At 43.6% G+C, this 18,506-nt stretch overlaps 1 protein-coding gene across 1 annotated transcript in view; it reads right to left on the bottom strand.

Moving 5' to 3' along the window:
• Nucleotides 1–292: 292 nt before the first annotated feature.
• The window catches only part of SENP6 (SUMO specific peptidase 6), a 219,638-nt gene continuing 201,424 nt past the window's right edge, over nucleotides 293–18,506 (bottom strand). Inside the window, 5 exon segments of the mRNA XM_075064555.1 lie at nucleotides 293–2,316; nucleotides 11,609–11,652; nucleotides 11,655–11,693; nucleotides 11,696–11,719; nucleotides 11,722–11,756. Of these exon segments, the coding sequence (XP_074920656.1) occupies nucleotides 2,107–2,316; nucleotides 11,609–11,652; nucleotides 11,655–11,693; nucleotides 11,696–11,719; nucleotides 11,722–11,756 (352 nt within the window). The 3' untranslated portion in view covers nucleotides 293–2,106.

Genomic DNA, 18,506 nt, shown 5'->3' with positions numbered 1-18,506 from the left:
AAAGGAACAGTGCTATATTGACATTACGATATATTATATTTAATTAGAATGTTTCATTGGGGAAAAATTGGAAGACTGGATTGAGAAGGTATAAAATGTTTTCTATTTGCAAGTATATCTAGATCTCAATATTCCCCCCGTATCTTTGATTTTACTTGCGTTTGTATAAGCAACTATTCTAGATTGTTAGTTACACTGTTTATTGTCTTCCCATCCCTCCTGTCTTCTTTCTGACCCTGTTTTTATCATTGACTTTCCCAGACAATGGCAAGAATGCAGGACATGACTAAAGTTGTGTGTGTTACATATTTAATATTATGCACGAGAGGTTAAACCACACTTGTATGCAAAGGAAAATCTCTGTGTACACATCTTCCCTAACATACATAAGTAGCATCCACATTTTCCCAGGCCCCTCTGAGGGCTCCGTGTGGTCCAGGGTTCATGCATGGAGAAAAGAGGTGAGGGGAAATGTACAGAACCTCCCCCATATCCCATGACCAAGCTGTGCAAAAGGTAACATCCCAAGGTTGTGCAATCATGGTACCTTTCTGAGAAATCCTATTTGAAGGGTGGGTTCACTGAAAACTATCTGCGCAGGATTTCCCTGGCAGGACGAGTTATTTGGTAATGCTGCTGGGGTCTAGTGTGTGAAAAACTGATGCAGAAGCACAAGTTTACATGTGGATGGTCCAGTGTCTCTAGCTGAACTCAGCGGAGTCACAGGGCTTGGGAGCTGAATTCCCTGGCTCTTTGACAACAGAAGGGGGCAGCAAAGCACCCTCATCAATCAAAGAACTTGGAGAAAACACTGCAGGGTGGGGTGGGGGGAACCTTTGTTTTCCCCACCTCTCCTGCAGATTATTTTTTTAAATGGGAGGGGGCAATTTCACCCTCCCTGTATATAAATTAATTAATGTTAAGGAAGGACTGAATTATTCAAGACCCTTGCAACAACAGTTCTTATTCTCTCATCTGCATAACAAAACCTTTTTAATATTTAAAGGGCTGTGCAAGGTAGTGGCTTCGTTTTGTACTACAAGAAATGCTGGCTTCATAAGGCTATGTTTTTATATTGTTTAAAATCAGATTATACTGTGAAAATATCCAAATAAACGTATTATTTCTAAACAGCTTAGTTTGATGCTACCTAGAATCAAGAACAAACAAATAAGCAAGCAATGAACACTGATATTTTGGTATTTTTTGGTGTGGACATTACAAAAAATAGCAATCATACATTTGAAAATGTTCATTACTTAGATAAAGCACATATGAATGTGACATTCAGAATTGTAACATAGAAAATGTAATGTAGGCAATCTGCTATCCAAGTACACTTACCAAAATACAATTTTATAGTGAGGGAAATTTCAAAATACAACTGTACAACATCTGGGATTCACAAAATATGATTTAATAGTATCACTCAAGATCACTTTATTTGAAACAGTTATAATACTGCTTGAGTAGTAATCTCTGGTCAAAGAGCAACTGTGTTTTTTTCTTTTTTTAAACAGCAATCTTCTCAACCCCAAATCTGAAGCATTCCTATTTAACAATTACATTGCTTACATTTGGTTACTGTATGTGAGCATGTGAATTACCCTCTCTGGGGTCACAGTGCACTTTGACACATACTCATGGTTTGTAGATCAAGCAGAATAATCTTCTAAGGGCAAATGTAAAAGTCACAATATGAATTAATTATCTTGCTACCAGATCATCCCCTATGTGTTACATGACAATTTTACTGAAAAAGGAAAAAAGTTAACCATTTCATCCTATAAATATTTTCTTTATTTGCTTTATGTTTAGAAGTGGCTATTTAAGTTCTATTAACAGAAATACATAACAAAAGCTCCTAACAAGTGAAAAAAATTAATTACAAATGCTGAAAAAGTTGGCCTCATTAACATATGTACAAACTTGTTTACTTAATACATATCTTTTTGGGAATGTATTCCTTTTATGACACATTTATACAGGCATTAACATTCCCAGATAACTTTTGGGCAGAGAATACTCCAATTCTTTAGTCTGGGCAGACAAAGAAAATATATTTCAGTTTTTGACTGCAGAGCTAACATGCAACAGACATAATATTTAGTCTGAGCTACTGTTGATAAATTGTTCTGTTCCTTCCTGCAGAGATCCTTCTGGTGAATGTAGGTCCTTCTGTCCCTTCTTTTCTTTGTTCTGCTGTTCCTGCAATTTCAGGATTATGTTTCGTATTTCTTCTCGTTTAGTTTTCATTCTGGGGCGTGGAAACCAGTCTGTTAAGTTCATTGGTAGCTCAAAATTGAGAATGGGATTCTGGAAAGAGTTCAGATGAGTATTATAACAATCTTTATACATCACAGTGATATTAAACACAAGACAATGCAATTGAGAATCTGGAATTGTCATCAAAACGTTCTCACTCTCTGTAATGAGTAACAAAGGAATCTCTATCATCATCTTGGAGAACTAGATTTTTCAAAGTTGTATTTGACTACCATTAAATGTTTTCCCACATGATCTGTAGGATGATTGATACTGGTTATTAAATGCGGAAATTTTATAGAAACTTTAGAAAGTACAAATGACAAAGCTATTTATAAATGTAAAATAGTGCCATCCATTCAAAAAGATCTCAAACCACTTTACAGATAATTTGATATAGAAATCATTCCACACACCAATGAAAACATACATTCCTTCCTTCTTCCCCTCCAGGCATCAGGGAATGGACTTCTATTTTTGTTTTACACTCCGCCCTAAATTCAAATAAATCATGGAGTAACCTGACACACACTAATGTTAATTCAGTCACACTGCTTTGGTTAAACACAAAAGTTGCACAAATAGTTTATTTAGACTGCAAAATCTTTTGGACACATAGACCTTGCTTTCACTTGTTAATACTGTAAAAACACTAATGATTTCGAACAAAAAGAAAACCACCTTATTGTTTTTATGGAAAATTTTGGTAGCCTGAATGTAATAACCCAAACTGGAATTTGATCGTGACATTTGGGTTAATATCCCTACTCATGTAAGTGTCTTTAATGAGCGCAATTAGCCAGGGACTTCAATTTTACATTTCATTTGAAAGGCAGTGCCTTCAGCAGCACAGCACTCCTTGGCACGGTGTGGCCACTGCTTTAAACAGATCAGAGAAAAGGATAATATCCTATTTAGTCACCAGCATCACTTCTTATAGCATCATTTTTTTCTCACTGGAGATGTATCATCCACACATTTTACTGTGCTGACTGATTATGTTTTAAGAGATCTGACTAAAATTACAACAATTACTATAAAACACTATACACTACTGCAGGTTTCCATGGCACATTCTAGAACTCACAAATATATAAATCTTGAAATCCCTTTCACCAACAGAAGCTGGTCCAATAAAAGATGTTACCTCACCCACCTTGTGTCTCTAATATCCTGGGACTGACATAGCTACAACTACAATGCATCTGACAACTGAAGCATTTTACCTTTAGTTAGAAGATTAATGTATGGTCAGTTGTACTGTATACACATGATCATAAGCCAGTTCATTTATAAGCTGCACCCTGTCCCCACCCCAAGATGGATAAATAAAAATGGAAATTTTTTTTATAACCTGTTCATAAGCCAACCCTATAATTCAGGGTCAGCAAACTTTGGCTCCCGGGCCATCAAGATAAGCCACTGGGGGGCTGAGATGGTTAGTTTACCTCCAGTGTCCGCAGGCATGGAGGTAAACCTAAGTAAACAAAGTGTCCCAGCGCGCCAGCTGCTTACCCTGACAGGCCGGGACAGCAACTGATGGGGACATTTTTTTGGAGGGAGGAGAAGCTGGGGGTCAGTGGAGTAACCCGTGTGAGCACTCCCCACATGACCCACCCCTAGCCCGGGATCCCCACACTCTCCCCATCCCATCCCATCCCAGGCGATCTGGGGAGGACCAGGGGAGGATGTCTCAGGACTCGCTGGAGCTGCTCCGGCAGGCTGGGCAGTGCGGCCACAGCCTGCTTCAGTGGGCCAGATGAAGCAACGTGGCCACATCATGCTCCGGCAGCCTGATGGCGTGGCCACAGCCTGCTCTGGGGGGGCGAGGCCAAGCAGCACGGCTGCAGCCTGACAGCCCCGGAACTGCAGCTGCTTCGGAGGCTGGGGGGGAGTAACGTGGTGGAGAGACTCTGGCCCCGCCTCTTCCCTTCTCACTGTGCTGCCTCTCCTTGCCCCCTCTGTTGGGGAGAGGGGCTGTGTCTCACCTCTCCCCCTCTATACCCGTTCATAAGCCAACCCCCTTCTCTGGTGCTTCCCGTTTTTACTAAAAATTCGGCGTATGAACGAGTATATACGGTAATTACTTTTTATCATGATAAGAAAGACATCTCATGTTTCCTAATTATTGTATCTCTCGGTCAAAGCTGTTTTACTTTCAAAACGTATAGGTTAGGTTTTTAAATGTGAGTAGAGATGTATTTGAAATAAATCCATGTCTAAGGAAAAAAGTACATGAATTAACATTCTGTAGCTGCTTCCCTTCCTCTATTTCTTTTTCTTCACTTGTTTTAGTAACAGTTGTGGCCCCTGCTTTACCTTAAATACCACTTTAAAAATAAATAAATAAAAATTCTGCTATTTGCCTGGTAGCTGAAACAATTATTGGGACTTTTCTGTAATTTTCAAATATATTAGTAACCAAAACTGACTGGATTATTTATCAACTCAAAAATTTCAATGCCTGTGCATCTAGCACAAGAATAAGAGCCAAAATCTCCCCCATATGTTACTTCCTGCAGCATAATGCGGCTCACAGGGAATATGCCAGAGGCAAGGAGCATCCCTGATTGACAATTTCTTTAATCATGTTGCCAGACCAGATAGGGAGAAAGACTCAGTCTGTAGTAACTTGGGAACTATTCTACAGGGTGAATGGGCTGAAAATTATTACAGAACTTGGTTGCCTCTTAACTCCTTCACCATATGAAGAATTGGAACTTCTTGTATCTTATGACTGCAGATTCATGCAAAGAGGGAATGTACCATGAAGACACTTCTTGACTGCCATATTCCCCAGGTTAGTTCACAGGAAAGTGTGCATGAGGCTCTAATTTGAAGGTAAAAGTAATAAAATATGTAAGAAAGTTAAAAGAGAAGCTTATCAATTAAAGTTAAATTCTAGTCCTATGGAAATCATGGGAGTTATACGGTTTTATTTCAATGCAACAAGGACTTGGTTCTTATCTGGTAACAATTCAGTAATTTAACTGCACATCCAGGTGCCTGAGCTTCTTAAATTCTAGTGTAGTGAGAAGTCCAATGCGAGAAGTTTACAGTTACTGAGTATATTCAGAACCCTATTTCCCTGATTACTGGAAGAAAAACTCCTCAAGAATTAGATATACTTACTAGGTTGCCAAAATGTTAATAGAAGCTTCTTCTGTGTTTAAAGCTGAATGGATTACAAGGCTCACTTAAAACTGGGTTGCTGAAGGCATAATTTAAAAATGTTTGCACTGTGTGCAGCAATGGAAAACATTACTTTTCTTAATGTTTTCCTCAGAAACATCCATCTCTTCTAAACTGTATTTTGTGACACTTTTTCTGTGTGACCATTAATATGAGAAGAGGAGGTTACTCACCTTGTGCAGTAACCTACATTCTTCGAGATGACTGTCCCTGTGGGTGCTCCACTCTAGGTGTCGGTGCACCCTTGCGCCTTTGATCGGAGATTTTTTCAGCAGTACTCGTACCGGCCACGCACGCTCAGAGCCTGGCCCCGCTCTGAGTATACCTCTAGTGAGCATGCATGGCCAGTTCCCTCAGTTCCTTCTCCACAACGGAGGCTACTTCAACTCCGAAGTAGAGGGGAGGAGGGTGGGTAGTGGAGCACCCACAGGGACACTCATCTCGAACAATGTCAGTTACTGCACAAGGTGAGTAACCTCCTCTTCTTCGAGAGAGATGTCCCTGTGGGTGCTCTACTCTAGGTGACTTTGAAGCAGTGTATCTCAAGGAGGTGGGGACTTCAGATCTGGCAGGAATGCAGTAGATAATACTGCCCTGCCTAATCGAGTGTCAGAGAGAGGGCCCTGAGTAAGGGCATAGTGTGACAAATGTGTGCTCGGAGGACCAAGTGGCTGCTCTACAAATGTCAATCAATGGTACTTTACGTAAGAAGGCTACAGAGGTAGATACAGATCTAGTGGAATGTGTTCTGATCAATGCTGGAGGTGTAACGTTTTTTATCTGATAGAGTCGTATGCAATTGGAGATCTAGTTCGAGAGTCTCTGGGTAGAGATAGGCATGCCTTTGGAGCGCTCCACGACGGAGACAAAGAGCCTAGGAGAGTTTCTGAGGGTCTGGTTCTGTCCAAACAGAAGGAAAGGCCCTGCCCACATCAAGGGTGTGGCACGGGCTTCGAAGGAGTTTGCATGTGGTTTTCAGAAAGAAAGTTGGTAGATGTATTGGTTCATGATGGAAATGAAGCCGTGACTTTGGAAGGAATTTTGGGTGTAGGCTAGAATAACTTTGTCCTTGAAGAAAAGCATATATGGTTGGATCTGCCATAAGGGCTGCTATCTTGCCTGCCCATCTGGCAGAGGTAAATCGCCACCAAAAGGCTGTTTCATCGAGAGGTGCAAGAGGGAGCAGGTGGCTAAGGGCTCAAAGGTTGATGAGTTAAACCAGGACAATACTAGGTGAAGATCCCATGGAGGGGTAGGTGCTTAATGTCTGGATATGAGGTTGGAGTCCCTTCAGGAAACGTTGGTGATGGATGAGCGAAGACCAGGTATGGTCAAACTGTACCAATGAAAGGTTGTGATGGCAGCTAAGTGGACTCTGATGGAGCTGAAAGGAAAGGCCGGATGCTAATGTCCAGTATGGCAGGGAAGAGGGTGCCAAGGTAGGAGACAGTTGTTTATTGAACAAATTTTTGTGAACACCATTTTGTGAATCGTTTCCACTTTCGGAGATAGTGGTACGGGTGGATTGTGTTCTGCTGTGTAGAAGTACCCTCTGAACTTGGTCAGAACAGTCTAGTTCTCGTTGGGAGAACCATGCAGTACCAGGCTTTGAGATGAAGCATGGAGAGATTGGGGTGAAGAAGCCGGCCGTGTTGCTGTGATAAAAGGTTCGGGATGAGAGGCAGGGAGATCGGTGGTTGAATTGACATTCTGGTGAGGAAAGGGAACCGGTTGTCTCGGCCATGAAGGTGCGATCAAGATACCCTGGCAAGATCTGTTCGTATCTTTGTGAGGACCCTGTTGAGCAATGGTATTGGGGGAAATGCATAAGCTAAGTCCCGGTGCCATGGGATCATGAATGCATCTCCGAGGGAGTGTTTGCCCAGTCCGCCCTGGAGCAAAAATTGAGGCATTTGTGTTTTTCGCGGTTGCAAAGAGATCTATGGTTGGGGACCCAAGTGCGAAATATGTTGTAAATGATTCCTCGTCTATCTCCCATTCGTGCTCCGAAGGGAAACGTCTGCTTAACTCATTGGCAGTGGTGTTCATCACCCTGGGAGATAAGCAGCTGATATGCGGATGTGGTTCGCAAGGCACCAATTCCAGAGTTTTATGGCCTCTGAAAAGAGAGTGGGAACGATCTTCCCCCTCCTTGTCTGTTTACGTAGAACATGCAGGCAATGTTGTCTGTCATTATGCGTACATGCTGATTCTTGATTAGTGGAAGGAAGCAGCAGCAGGCATTCCATATAGCTCGAAGTTTCTAGAACATTTATGTGCAGGGAGGTCTCAGAATGAGACCATAGCCTGTGGACTGTTTGGTGAGAGATGTGCCCCCAGCCCATGAGGGATGCATCGGTCGCCATTATCAGAGTTGGGGAGGTCTGGAGGAAGGGGACTCCAGAGCAGAGGTTGTAGGGGACTGTCCACCATATGAGAGAGTCTTTGACTTGGTAAGGGTATGGCCAAGGTGTTTGTTTATGAGTGCACGTTTGGTTTGTAAACCGTGGCCAGCCAAGCTTGGAAGCACCTCATGTAGAGACGTGCATTCTGGACCCAGAAAGGTGCACGAGGCCATGTGCCCTAGTAGTTGGAGGCAGTCTCGGGCGGTGACCGGGGCTGTTGCGAAGTCTCGTAGCCAGCAGTTTTATGGTATTGAATCGGTCGGGTGGGAGAGATGCCAGTCCGGTTGTGGAGTCGAGGCTCGCTCCTATAAACTCCAGGTGCTGGGTAGGACTTAATGTGGATTTGTTTTTGTTTATTTGCAGGCCCAGGGACTGGAAGCAATCGATGGTGAGTTTGTGTGAAGCAGAGGGCCTCGTCGAACGTGGAGGCCTTGAGGAGGCAATGTCGAGGTAAGGGAATATTATGACTCCTTTTTCCTGAGGTAGGCAGTGACTACCACTAGGAGCTTGGAGAAAACTGAGGGGCAGTGGAAAGGCCGAATGGTAGAACTCTGTATTGGAAATGCGTTGAGCCGAGGGTAAAACGAAGAAAACGTCTGTGGGCCGGGTGATAGTGACGTGAAAGTAGGCGTCTTGTAGGTCGAGGGCTGAAAACCAATCGCCTGCTCCAGGGCTGGAATTATGGGTGAGAGTAACCATCTTGAACTTTTGCTTTTTTGATAAATTTGTTGAGCCTCCTGAGGTCGAGGATCGGTCGCCATCCTCCAGTTTCTTTTCTGTTAAGAAATAAGGGGAGTAGTAAACCCTTTCCCCTTGTGGCATTCGGGCACGAGTTCAATAGCCCCCAGGTGAAGAGATGTGTACTTCTTGCTGGAGGTGTAGCTCGTGAAGGTGTCCTGAGAGGGACGGGGAGGATGGGTGGGTGGAGATAAGGAGAGGAAGGGGATAGAATACCCAGTTTGTGATGACCTCTAGAACCCACTTGTCGGTGGTAATATTCTGCCATTGGTGCGAAAAATGGCTGTAGGCAGTGTCCAAAGATAGTTGTAGGCAGTGCATACGCTGAAGTTGGGGATGATGTTTACGAGACCCCGACCAAAGGTTCAAATCTGCTTATTAGATGGAGGAAGTTGGGGCATCCCGGAAGAATTGGGGCGATGCCGCTGGTATCTGGATCTCTGGTGGTTGGTGTTGCTGTTGTTGATCCTGAGATCTTGGGAAATGCTGAGTATATGAGGGGTAGCGCAAACGGTGGTAAGGTTGATATCTGTACTGTCGCCTTCTGCTGTAGGGGTTTGGATGCCTAAGGATCGAAGAGTTGCCCTTGAGTCCTTCATTGAGTGGAGCACCTCATTCGTGGTGGAAGCAAAGAGTTTATCACCATCAAAAGGAAGATCCTCTATGGTGCTCTGAACCTCGCGCAAGGAAGAGAGGAAGAGGAGAGCCATGAACCTCGACGCATGACCACGGCGTAGCGGTCGATCTTGCTGCGGTATTGGCTGCATCCAGAGCTGCTTGAAGAGACCGTGATGTGATATGATTTGGCCCTCGAAACTAAAGCTGTAAACTGTTGTTTCTTCTTGTCTGGAATGTGTTCAATAAAGTCCATGAACTTGTTATAGTTTCTATGGTTGTACTTTGCCAGAATTGCGGTATAATTGGCAATTCGAAAATTGTAAGGTTGAAGAGGCATACACTTGCGACCCAGCAGGTCTAAGCATTTGCCTTCCTTGTTGGCTGGGTATGGCAGAAATACTGTTGTTGTTCCTTGATTGGCTGCATCCACTACCAGTGAGTTTAGGTGGCAGATGTTGAGAAAAAGAATTCAGAGCCCTTAGAGGAAGAAAGTATTTACGGTCCGCTTGTTGCAGGTAGGCTGGCTTATGGCTTGGAGCCTGCAGAATGGTTACAGTTCCAGAAGGGCTGCATTTGATTAGTAATGCGAGGTCTGGATGAAAGAAAGGGTTTGCAGGACGTCCGTTAACTCATGTTGTGGTCCGGTACTCCTACTAGATTGATTTTAAAGCTCGCTGCAACCTTTTTAAGAGAGATCCTGGAATTTTGAAAAAATCGTTGGAGGAGTAAGGTTGGAGAGAAGTAAAGCTTCTTCAGGCCTTTACCTTTCAGTTAGGTTACTTCAGTTAGTACTGGGATCAGGAGCAGGTTAATTGTCCTTGCGAATGGGAGGGTGCCGCAGTGAGTCATACATTTTGGATGTTCGGTCTCGTCGGATTTGAATTAGTGGGTGTGCTGCTGAGGGGAAAGATGCCCATGGGGCCAATACGCCATGGGGTGGTAAGAAAAGGCATAGGTTGCCATCCAGGGGTTAACACACAGGAGGCAGGGTCTCAAGGATTAGTCTGGAGCCAGATTCTTCCTGTGCCGCAGGTGACCAGGCTCCGAGGATGATTCTGATTGCCTTGAAAACTCACCGAGTTCGAACCTTCCTCAGCTGGAGAAAGGCTGTTCAGACCCTGAATCAATTTGTAAGGGAGAAAGCAGTCTTTAAGGAAGGGCGATTGCAGCGTAGGTGACACTAAGAGTCACTTGACTGGGTAAATGGCAGCACTTAGACAGCTGAAGGTGAAGGCTGATAGAATTGCTGTGAGGGAACCAGGCTCGCACCGGGTTCTTAGTCTTGGCTCTGTGCAAGTAGCGCTGTTAATGCTGGTGCCAGAGTCAGTGCTGTGCTATTAATAGCATGGCGTGCGGTGCTCAGGGGGTCCTGAATGTCGGCACCGTGTTCATCGCAATGCGATAGTGCCATAATCGAGGCAGGCAACTGAAAGCCTGTTGCCTCGGCACCGGAGCTTCGTGCCGCCGTAGAAAGCACAGGTGGTTTTAACGCAGTGCCAAGGAGGAGCCCGGCTCGTTGAAAGTGCTCAGGTGGGGAGCACCGGTAGGAGATTGTGGATCTGACTGGAGAAGGTTTGTGTCTAAGGACTTCTTTTGAATTTGAACAGAAAAGCTTGCCTCTTTCTGCTGCTTTCTTCTGCTTTTTTAGAGGAGAGAGCTGTGTCGGTGATGGAGGCAGAGTCCGCGCCAGGGTCTGAGGCGGACCCTAGCAATTTTGAAGTAGAATAAGTTTAAAGTTTTAGGCTCTCGTCTTTCTCACTCTGGGCTTAGTTCAGTGCTAGTGAGCACATTTTTGGGAATATGGTCTCCCCCAAACATTTATGCACTGTGAATTCCATTGAGAGAGGGATAGCGTCCTTACAAGAGGAGCAGCCTTAAAGCCTGTGAGTCAGGCATATCTGAAGCAGCTGAAAAAACAATTTTTTTTTCTTACAGTAGAAAAAGGGTAAGTAAACACTAACTAACAACTAACTAACAAGAAACTGTCTAACTACAAGTTATGTAAGATGAGGAAAGAAATTCTTTAAGGAGTCTGCTGAGCTCCGTCTCAAACCGGGGATGGTAAAGAAGGAACTGAGGGAACGACCGCGTATGCTCACTAGAGGTATACTCAGAGCGGGGCCAGGCTCTGAGCTGCGTGGCCGTACGAGACTGCTGAAAATCTCCGATCAAAGGCGCAAGGGTGGCACCGACCACCTAGAGTGGAGCACCCACAAGGACATCTCTGCGAAAAAGAACTATTGTCTTTCCAAATGGATTTGTTTCATCTTGCAAACTTATTTACACACACCCATAAATCACTGTTGCACTGGAATGCTTCCATTCTTTGAATACGTTTTATTTGACTATGCAGGATACAAATAAATACCATGACAGAACAAGTAACTTACCTCAAAAAGAGCTCTCCACATATTGCAGTCATACACTCCACAACACTGAAGTTGTTCTGTTGTGGCACTTTTGAATTAGAGCCTTCATGACATCTTTGGAGAAACTTCTTTACTGCCTTTTCTGACTTCCCATTCTACTTCCAAATATCTGTGACAAAGGTATACAGAAATCAAGACCTTTCTTCTCCTTATGGAATGTTAAAAACTTTTGAAAAAATGGATTACATGTTAGAACTTACTCCTTAATATTTTCACAACATTGACCGGGAAGGCCTCTCAGGGAGTCCATAGAGCAGAATGCTAGAATGCAGGGTCTGTGAATGAGAAAAGTTTTTTTTTTTTTTTTTTAAACACACACTCTGAGAAGTACTGAGTATTTTATAACAATTAGAAAAGCACGAAAAGTTATATTACAACTTGCTTTGAAGTCAGTATAAGTGCAAAATAAGTTTTCTCTAGATTTAACATTTCACTAAGTCCAGAAAGCTTTAGTGGCTATTTAAAAGTGCCAATTTTAAAGAATCACATTGTGTCTGAAAATTATTTACTTATTAGATAGGTCTACACTGCAAAGAGAAACTTTTTGCGCTGATCTCAAAGCTTGGGTCAACTGACTTCAGGCTCGCAGGTCTTGAGCTGCAGGGCTAGAAATAACAGCGTAGATGTCACTGCTCAGGCTGAAGCCCAGGCTCCGAGACACTTCCCTCTTGCTAGGTTTCACAGCCCAGGCTCAAACCCAAGCAGGAATGCCGACACTGCTCTTTCTAGCCTGAGTAAATTGACCCAGGCTCTGAGACTCACTGCCAAGGGTTTTTCTTTGCAGTGTAGACATACCCTTTGTTATACATAAGGCCTAAAGATACTCTCACTGAAAGATTAGAGAAAACTTACTCTATTCTTCCAGTGTGTAACTATGGGCATTTCACAAAACTGAGTACCACTGATCTTCTTGTACAGTCATTGAAGTGCTCTACCAGAACTTTAATTATGTGACTAACCCCATTGAAATTAATGGCACTACTTGAATCCTGGAAATGAAGCATGTGCTTAAGCACTTAGCTGGATTAGGCCTTCATCGATTTTGATTTCTGTGTGGATCTTTCACACAGCAATAGGGAAAAGGAGGACATTTAAAATAAATGCAGTTGTAAATTCCCAAGATTCCATCTCTTATACTACTAAACTTTTTTTTATTAAATTGACTAGATTTCAAGTTGACAATGTCCCTTTATGAAAACAGCAAACAAAACACTGAAGAAAATGTAGAGTACACATTGTCAGATAACTGCAACAGAAATACAGTTAATGATTTAATATACACATTTATATATAGTCAGTATCAAAATGACAATGTCCTCTTTTTTAATAAGTAATATAACCAAATATTTCAGAAACTCATTTACTGCTTTAAGTTGTAGGTCAGTACAATGGCATAACAAATGTCTGCACTTAAAAAAAACACACTTCTCCATATTTGGGGGAAAAAAACCTAACTACCTTTTCAACTCACTCAGTGAACCAAAAACAGAAAGAAAAAAAAAAGGTTTTGCATGAGCATTTAGTTTTCCAGGACTTTCCAACCATGGCAGTAAAAGCTGAAGCAAAAGAAAAGTCATTTAAAAAAAAAAAATCTGGCAAAACACCTTTTGAAAAAGTTAGATTGCACTAATATTTGTTACTGGTTCATATACTTATCACTGCTAACAGTGGAGATAACTTGTCCTTGTATTCATGTACCCAAATAAATAGCCTACTCCCAACAACAGAAAACAAATGCAATGTTCAGATACTGCAAAAATTGTTTTGTATTACATATTATATTTTTATAGATGATACTACTGCAAGTAACTACTTTTCAAAGTAGAATGGAAATATTTAATCATGTTTATAGCAAAAATAAAGATGGTAGCCTAGTAACTGTAAACATTTTTGAATTCCATAGCTTTTAAACTTCGAAAAAAGGTAAATTACTTACACGAGCAAGAGGTTTTTAAATATTAAAGTATTGTTTTAGGAAAGAGGCGCATTTTAAAATAATGAAGAAACGAAACCCCCAAATTATTTTTTTTGTTGTTAAACCAAGATTTTGACATGACACTTTGAGGATCTTGTTAGTAAGAGGGACCTCATGGTTATGTGTGATGATATTAAAGAGTTTATGGCTTTTAAAGTGATGTATCCATTTCTACAGATATACTAGAGTTAAGAGTGCTAAAGGTAATCCATGGCACATTAAGCCTTTTTGTTTTGGGAGGGAGCAGTATCGAAGGGGGGCGATCACCATCTGCATGGGGTATTTCATTTCAAACCATAACTTGAAGTCATTGCACCTCAAGCTGTGATATTCTTAGATCTCACAAGTTAGGTTTATTTCTGCTGTTATAAATAGGGCATAAAATATAATTAATTATGGATGATATACATGCATTAAACCATTATGTATTTGTTACTGTAAGTTTTATGTTATACTATTATAACATGCTTGCATTTTTTTCCCTTCTTGTAGTATATAACATAACACGAAGGAACGAGGAAGGAAAATATAGGATTAAAAAGTAGAGAAAGAAGAAGGACGCTGTAAAGACATCAAATGCTAATTGAAAAGTATTTATGACTTTAGGAGCCTACATTTTTATCCACTTAAAATGTGAACTAACTTAAAGGCTAGTGATAAGCAACAAGTTCAATGGTATTTCTTCGGTTTGGAATGCTTGAATAGAAGGAAATGTTTTAGTGAAAAGCAATTATAGAGTAACAGATTTTCATGTTGTGACCGTTCTGAAACAAAGCAAAGGAAATTAACACCTGACAGGAAGTCAGGAATAGAGTGCTACAAAGATACGACCAACTGCACGAATGATTTCTGCAAAAGAATGGAGACCCTATTACATATTTTTAGCTTTTACATATATGTAATATCTATCTCCTGCTCTCCCAGCTAATTGAGAGATGCCCAAACTAAGGCATCTTATTCGAATCTATCTACTGCCATGTTGAATGTAAAGTCAACCTATTGTATTGTTGCTAAAATAGGAAGGCACCTAAGTACATATCTTCAAGTGTTTGCTATTGGGCTCTAACTACAAGATCACTAGAAAAGTTATAGAAAAAAAATGATCTATCGATGGCTTTAAGCAAGTCTGTCATCCATTAGACACAACTCAAAGGATATCTATCAGTGCATAAGGAGTCGTACACACCAATCACGTAGATTATACTGCGAAAATACGAAATCTCATAAAAATATATAAGAACTATGTTAGCGAGCATCTTATCATAAGTCGAGTGAACCCTCTGTAGTGCTGATCTATTGTACATTATTAGTTGAACTCGTTCAATCAGGTACATCTTATGAATTCACTGGTATACGAAACGTTGGCTTTCAGAGCCACCGACGTGCTACCAACTTCGAATTAACATTATCATTCACAAGACTCGTCGACTCGCTGCTTGCTAATAAAAAAAAATAAATTTGGTTTATAGGCTGACTGCTTTTTCAAATGGATGCGAGATAAATAATTAGCTTGACTATATATTTTTTACAGATGCTTTACGTTAAGAACAAGGATACTATCAAGTTGTAGCATGTTTACTCCCGATTAAAACGAATTAAAGTAATTTGCTAATATCAAAACTTTCAGCTAGCATTAATCTATTCCTCGCCTCCTCATGTTTCTTTCAGGAACTCAGCGAAACCTACCTGATGGAGTGCTTTTCATCAAGACATAAGTATATAGTACAGTCATAATTATTTAAAATTATTTTTGGAGGGAACTAGCCAACTCACCAATGCATGTTGTATGCAAGTGAGGATTCTTAGATGGTAACTGTCTCTGGCCATCAGTGTCATGCACATTTCCCTTGGCTGTGCCTTACTTACAAGGTTTCTATGCTCCAGTCTCCGGTCGGCTTTAGGCTCGATTCAGTCACGATTCCCTGGAGTCGGCCCGCGCGCCTATATCATCTTTTATATTTCTTTTTTTCTTACCGGGGTTGCAAGTCTGTCTCACGGGTCCTTCCATGGCGCCCGCTCCCTGCATCCCAGAGCGCCGATGGGAGGGCGTGCTTGCCCACCCCAAGCCGGCTCTCCCCGACTGGTAGTCCCCACCCGGCCTGAGACCGGGCCAGGCTCGCGGAGCTCCCATGTGGCCGCTCTCCAGCAAGCAGCAGCACCCGCTCTTGGAGCCCTCTACGGAGCGGGCAAGCTCCCGCCGCCGTCCCGGCCCCCCCCGTCTCGCAGATCCCGCCCCACGGGCCGTATGCGATGCCCGAGCGGTGCACCGCCTGCAACCTCCAGGCTCTCCGGCCGCTGTGATGCCGCTGGTCCGGTAGCGGGAGCCGCCCTGCATATCCTCGTCTCTACCGGCGGGCCTCTGCGGACTGCGTCAGCCTACAGCCTCCCGGCTGAGACTCTGGAGCTCCTTTAAATATAGCCCCGAAGCCTGGGGATACTGTCGAGTGGGGGTCCGCTTTAGTGCCGCTACGCTCGTTGCATATTTATTTAATGTACCGGAGCCCCCTTGCTCCTTTTCTCAGGCCTGACAATAGGAACCTTGATAGAATGCATGCACCAGATGCCCTTAAGCTCCATTGATTAGCTCCAGCGTGACTCCCGCGTGCGATTTAAAAGGTCCGGGGAGGTGGGGTATGAAAGCAGGGGAGGCCCCAGGCCTTTTAAATAACCTCCAGGCCCTGGGATAGCAGGAAGCCTTGGGGGCTATTTAAAGGTAGGGCTCCAGCTTGCCTCTGCTGCCACTCCTGCCTGCCCACACCAGCCCTGCCCCCTGCCTGCAGCCAGCTTCTGCACCCCGTGCCCACATCCAGCCCCTACCGCCAACCCCTGCCCTAGTCTCCAGCCAACCCTTGGCACCACCTCTGTGGCCCATGCTCAAAAAGCCAACAATCCCACACACAGCCGCGGGCCGCACCAGCCCTGGCACACCTGCCACAACACCACCAGGCCCTCCACTTCCCTGCCCTGTCTCCAGCGCATACCTGCTGCAGCCCCCTGCCTGAAAGCCGAGCCAGTCCTGCACACTCCGTCTCCAGCTCATACCCAACCCCTCTGCATCCCCTGCGGCCCACTGCCCTGAAGCCAAGCCACCCCAACACCCACTGTCTCCAAAGCGCAGCCCTGTACCCCTTGCCTGCCTGCAGCTAGACCCTACCTCCAGTCAGCCCTCTGCCCTACTCTCCAGCCAGCCCCAATGTCCACTGCTGTCCTGGCAGTTCTCAGGCAGTAACCCTGCACACTTGCTTCAGGAGGGGGCAGGGAGCACTGGGATCCACACATTGCACCCTGCAGGGAGTGGCGGGGACCCACACATGTGAAATGGTGGTCATTAATAGCCAATCAACAGCATATATGATGCAATTTACATAATAATATATAATTGTATTATTTATATAGTTATGGAAAGTAAATAATACATGGAAGAAATAAAAGGCTTTTTTTTTTTTTTTTTTTTTTTTTTAAGTCATCCCTGCCAGGGTCCCGTTGAAAATGTTCGAATTGGGCCCCGCACTTCCTAAAGCCGGCCCTGTGCAGTCAGCCTCAATACATTTTAGCTCAACTTACCTGTTTCTATTCCAATTCTGGCAAATTCTGATAGATATGAATGTTAACTTCAAATCCAGGCTGAATCCTGAGCTGCTGCTGCAACAAGAAGATTCAACATACCCCCTTCTCCTCCCAAAATGCAGGGACTAAGGCCAAGGCAGCCTATACCATTCTCCTGACTGCCTCCCTCCACCAACCCCAACTCAGACTCAGACTCTCTGCCTATCCCTCTTATGGGCTTCTCAATCATCTGCTCCCATTGAGAATTAGGGAGTGCCAGAGAAACAAAGACAATAAGGAGTCTATTTGGGGGAAGGCTTAAAGCAGACCCCAGCACCATCATGAGCTAGGAGAAATGAGTTTAGTCTATCTGCAACAACAGTTGAGGTTTCAGCCCAGATATGGGGTTTTGACCACAAAAAAACCCACAAATGCAAACCTTGAGAAAGATTATTCAGTATACTGGGCTCGGTAGGAAGAATGCTGCTTAACAAAACTCCAATCCCAAGATGTGCTATACTCAGTCTCTTTTTTGGAGAGGGAGATAAACGGTAGAACAGAAGACTCCTATTACTTATGTGAAAGGATTTGAGGGTCTCTGATCCTTTGATTTCAGATGTGAAGACCTGAACTGGCACTGGTTCAGTTCCGATGGCGTCTTAAGGGAGGATAACTTTGTATACACCTTCCGTAAGGTCAGCCTTTACAGGCCCCGTAAGAATGCCCTCCCTCCCAGGACCTCAAAGCAGTGAGCCTATAACGGGTTTGTAAAGGACATTTTCCACTAAGACCTCACATTTTTTAAATCCCAATGTTTTCTTCTGATCCTCTGATTTGGGAGTGGAGAGTGAAAGATAACAAACATAGACAAAAACCCTAATTTAAATTTAATTAAAAAAAAAAAAGAAAGGACATGATGAGGCCGAAGGGAAAAGCTCAGACTTGCAGATGGAAGTAGGACCAAAGAACTCTGAGCGGAGACTGCTGGGTGAGGAAAGTGGAGGGTGGAAGAATGTGACTAAGAGAACCAGGCAGAGGAAGACAGGCCAGTGAAGGAGCAATAGAGCTCAGGAACTCTATTTGTTTGCGGACTCGGAAAATGAAGAAGGGGTGTGATGGAGTAGGGGCTGTCGGTGTGGGGAATGGGAGAGCAGGGGATGTCTTTAGGTGAGGGACAGGATCTTTAAGCCTGTAACCTGAGCCAGACAGCGGGGAGGAGGGTCAGCACCTGTGCCCAGGGAGCGGGACAAAGGAATCGGCCGGCAGGAGGAGGGGCAGGTCAGTTTGGGTTTGGGGCTGTGAGGGCGGAATTCAGGGTATCCCAGCTAGGATCCAAGC

Source organism: Chelonoidis abingdonii, chromosome 3 (assembly GCF_003597395.2).
Source record: "Chelonoidis abingdonii isolate Lonesome George chromosome 3, CheloAbing_2.0, whole genome shotgun sequence".
NCBI classification, from domain to species: domain Eukaryota; kingdom Metazoa; phylum Chordata; order Testudines; family Testudinidae; genus Chelonoidis; species Chelonoidis abingdonii.
Note: the sequence above shows the minus strand (reverse complement) of the source record. Positions and strands in the feature narration are given on the sequence as shown.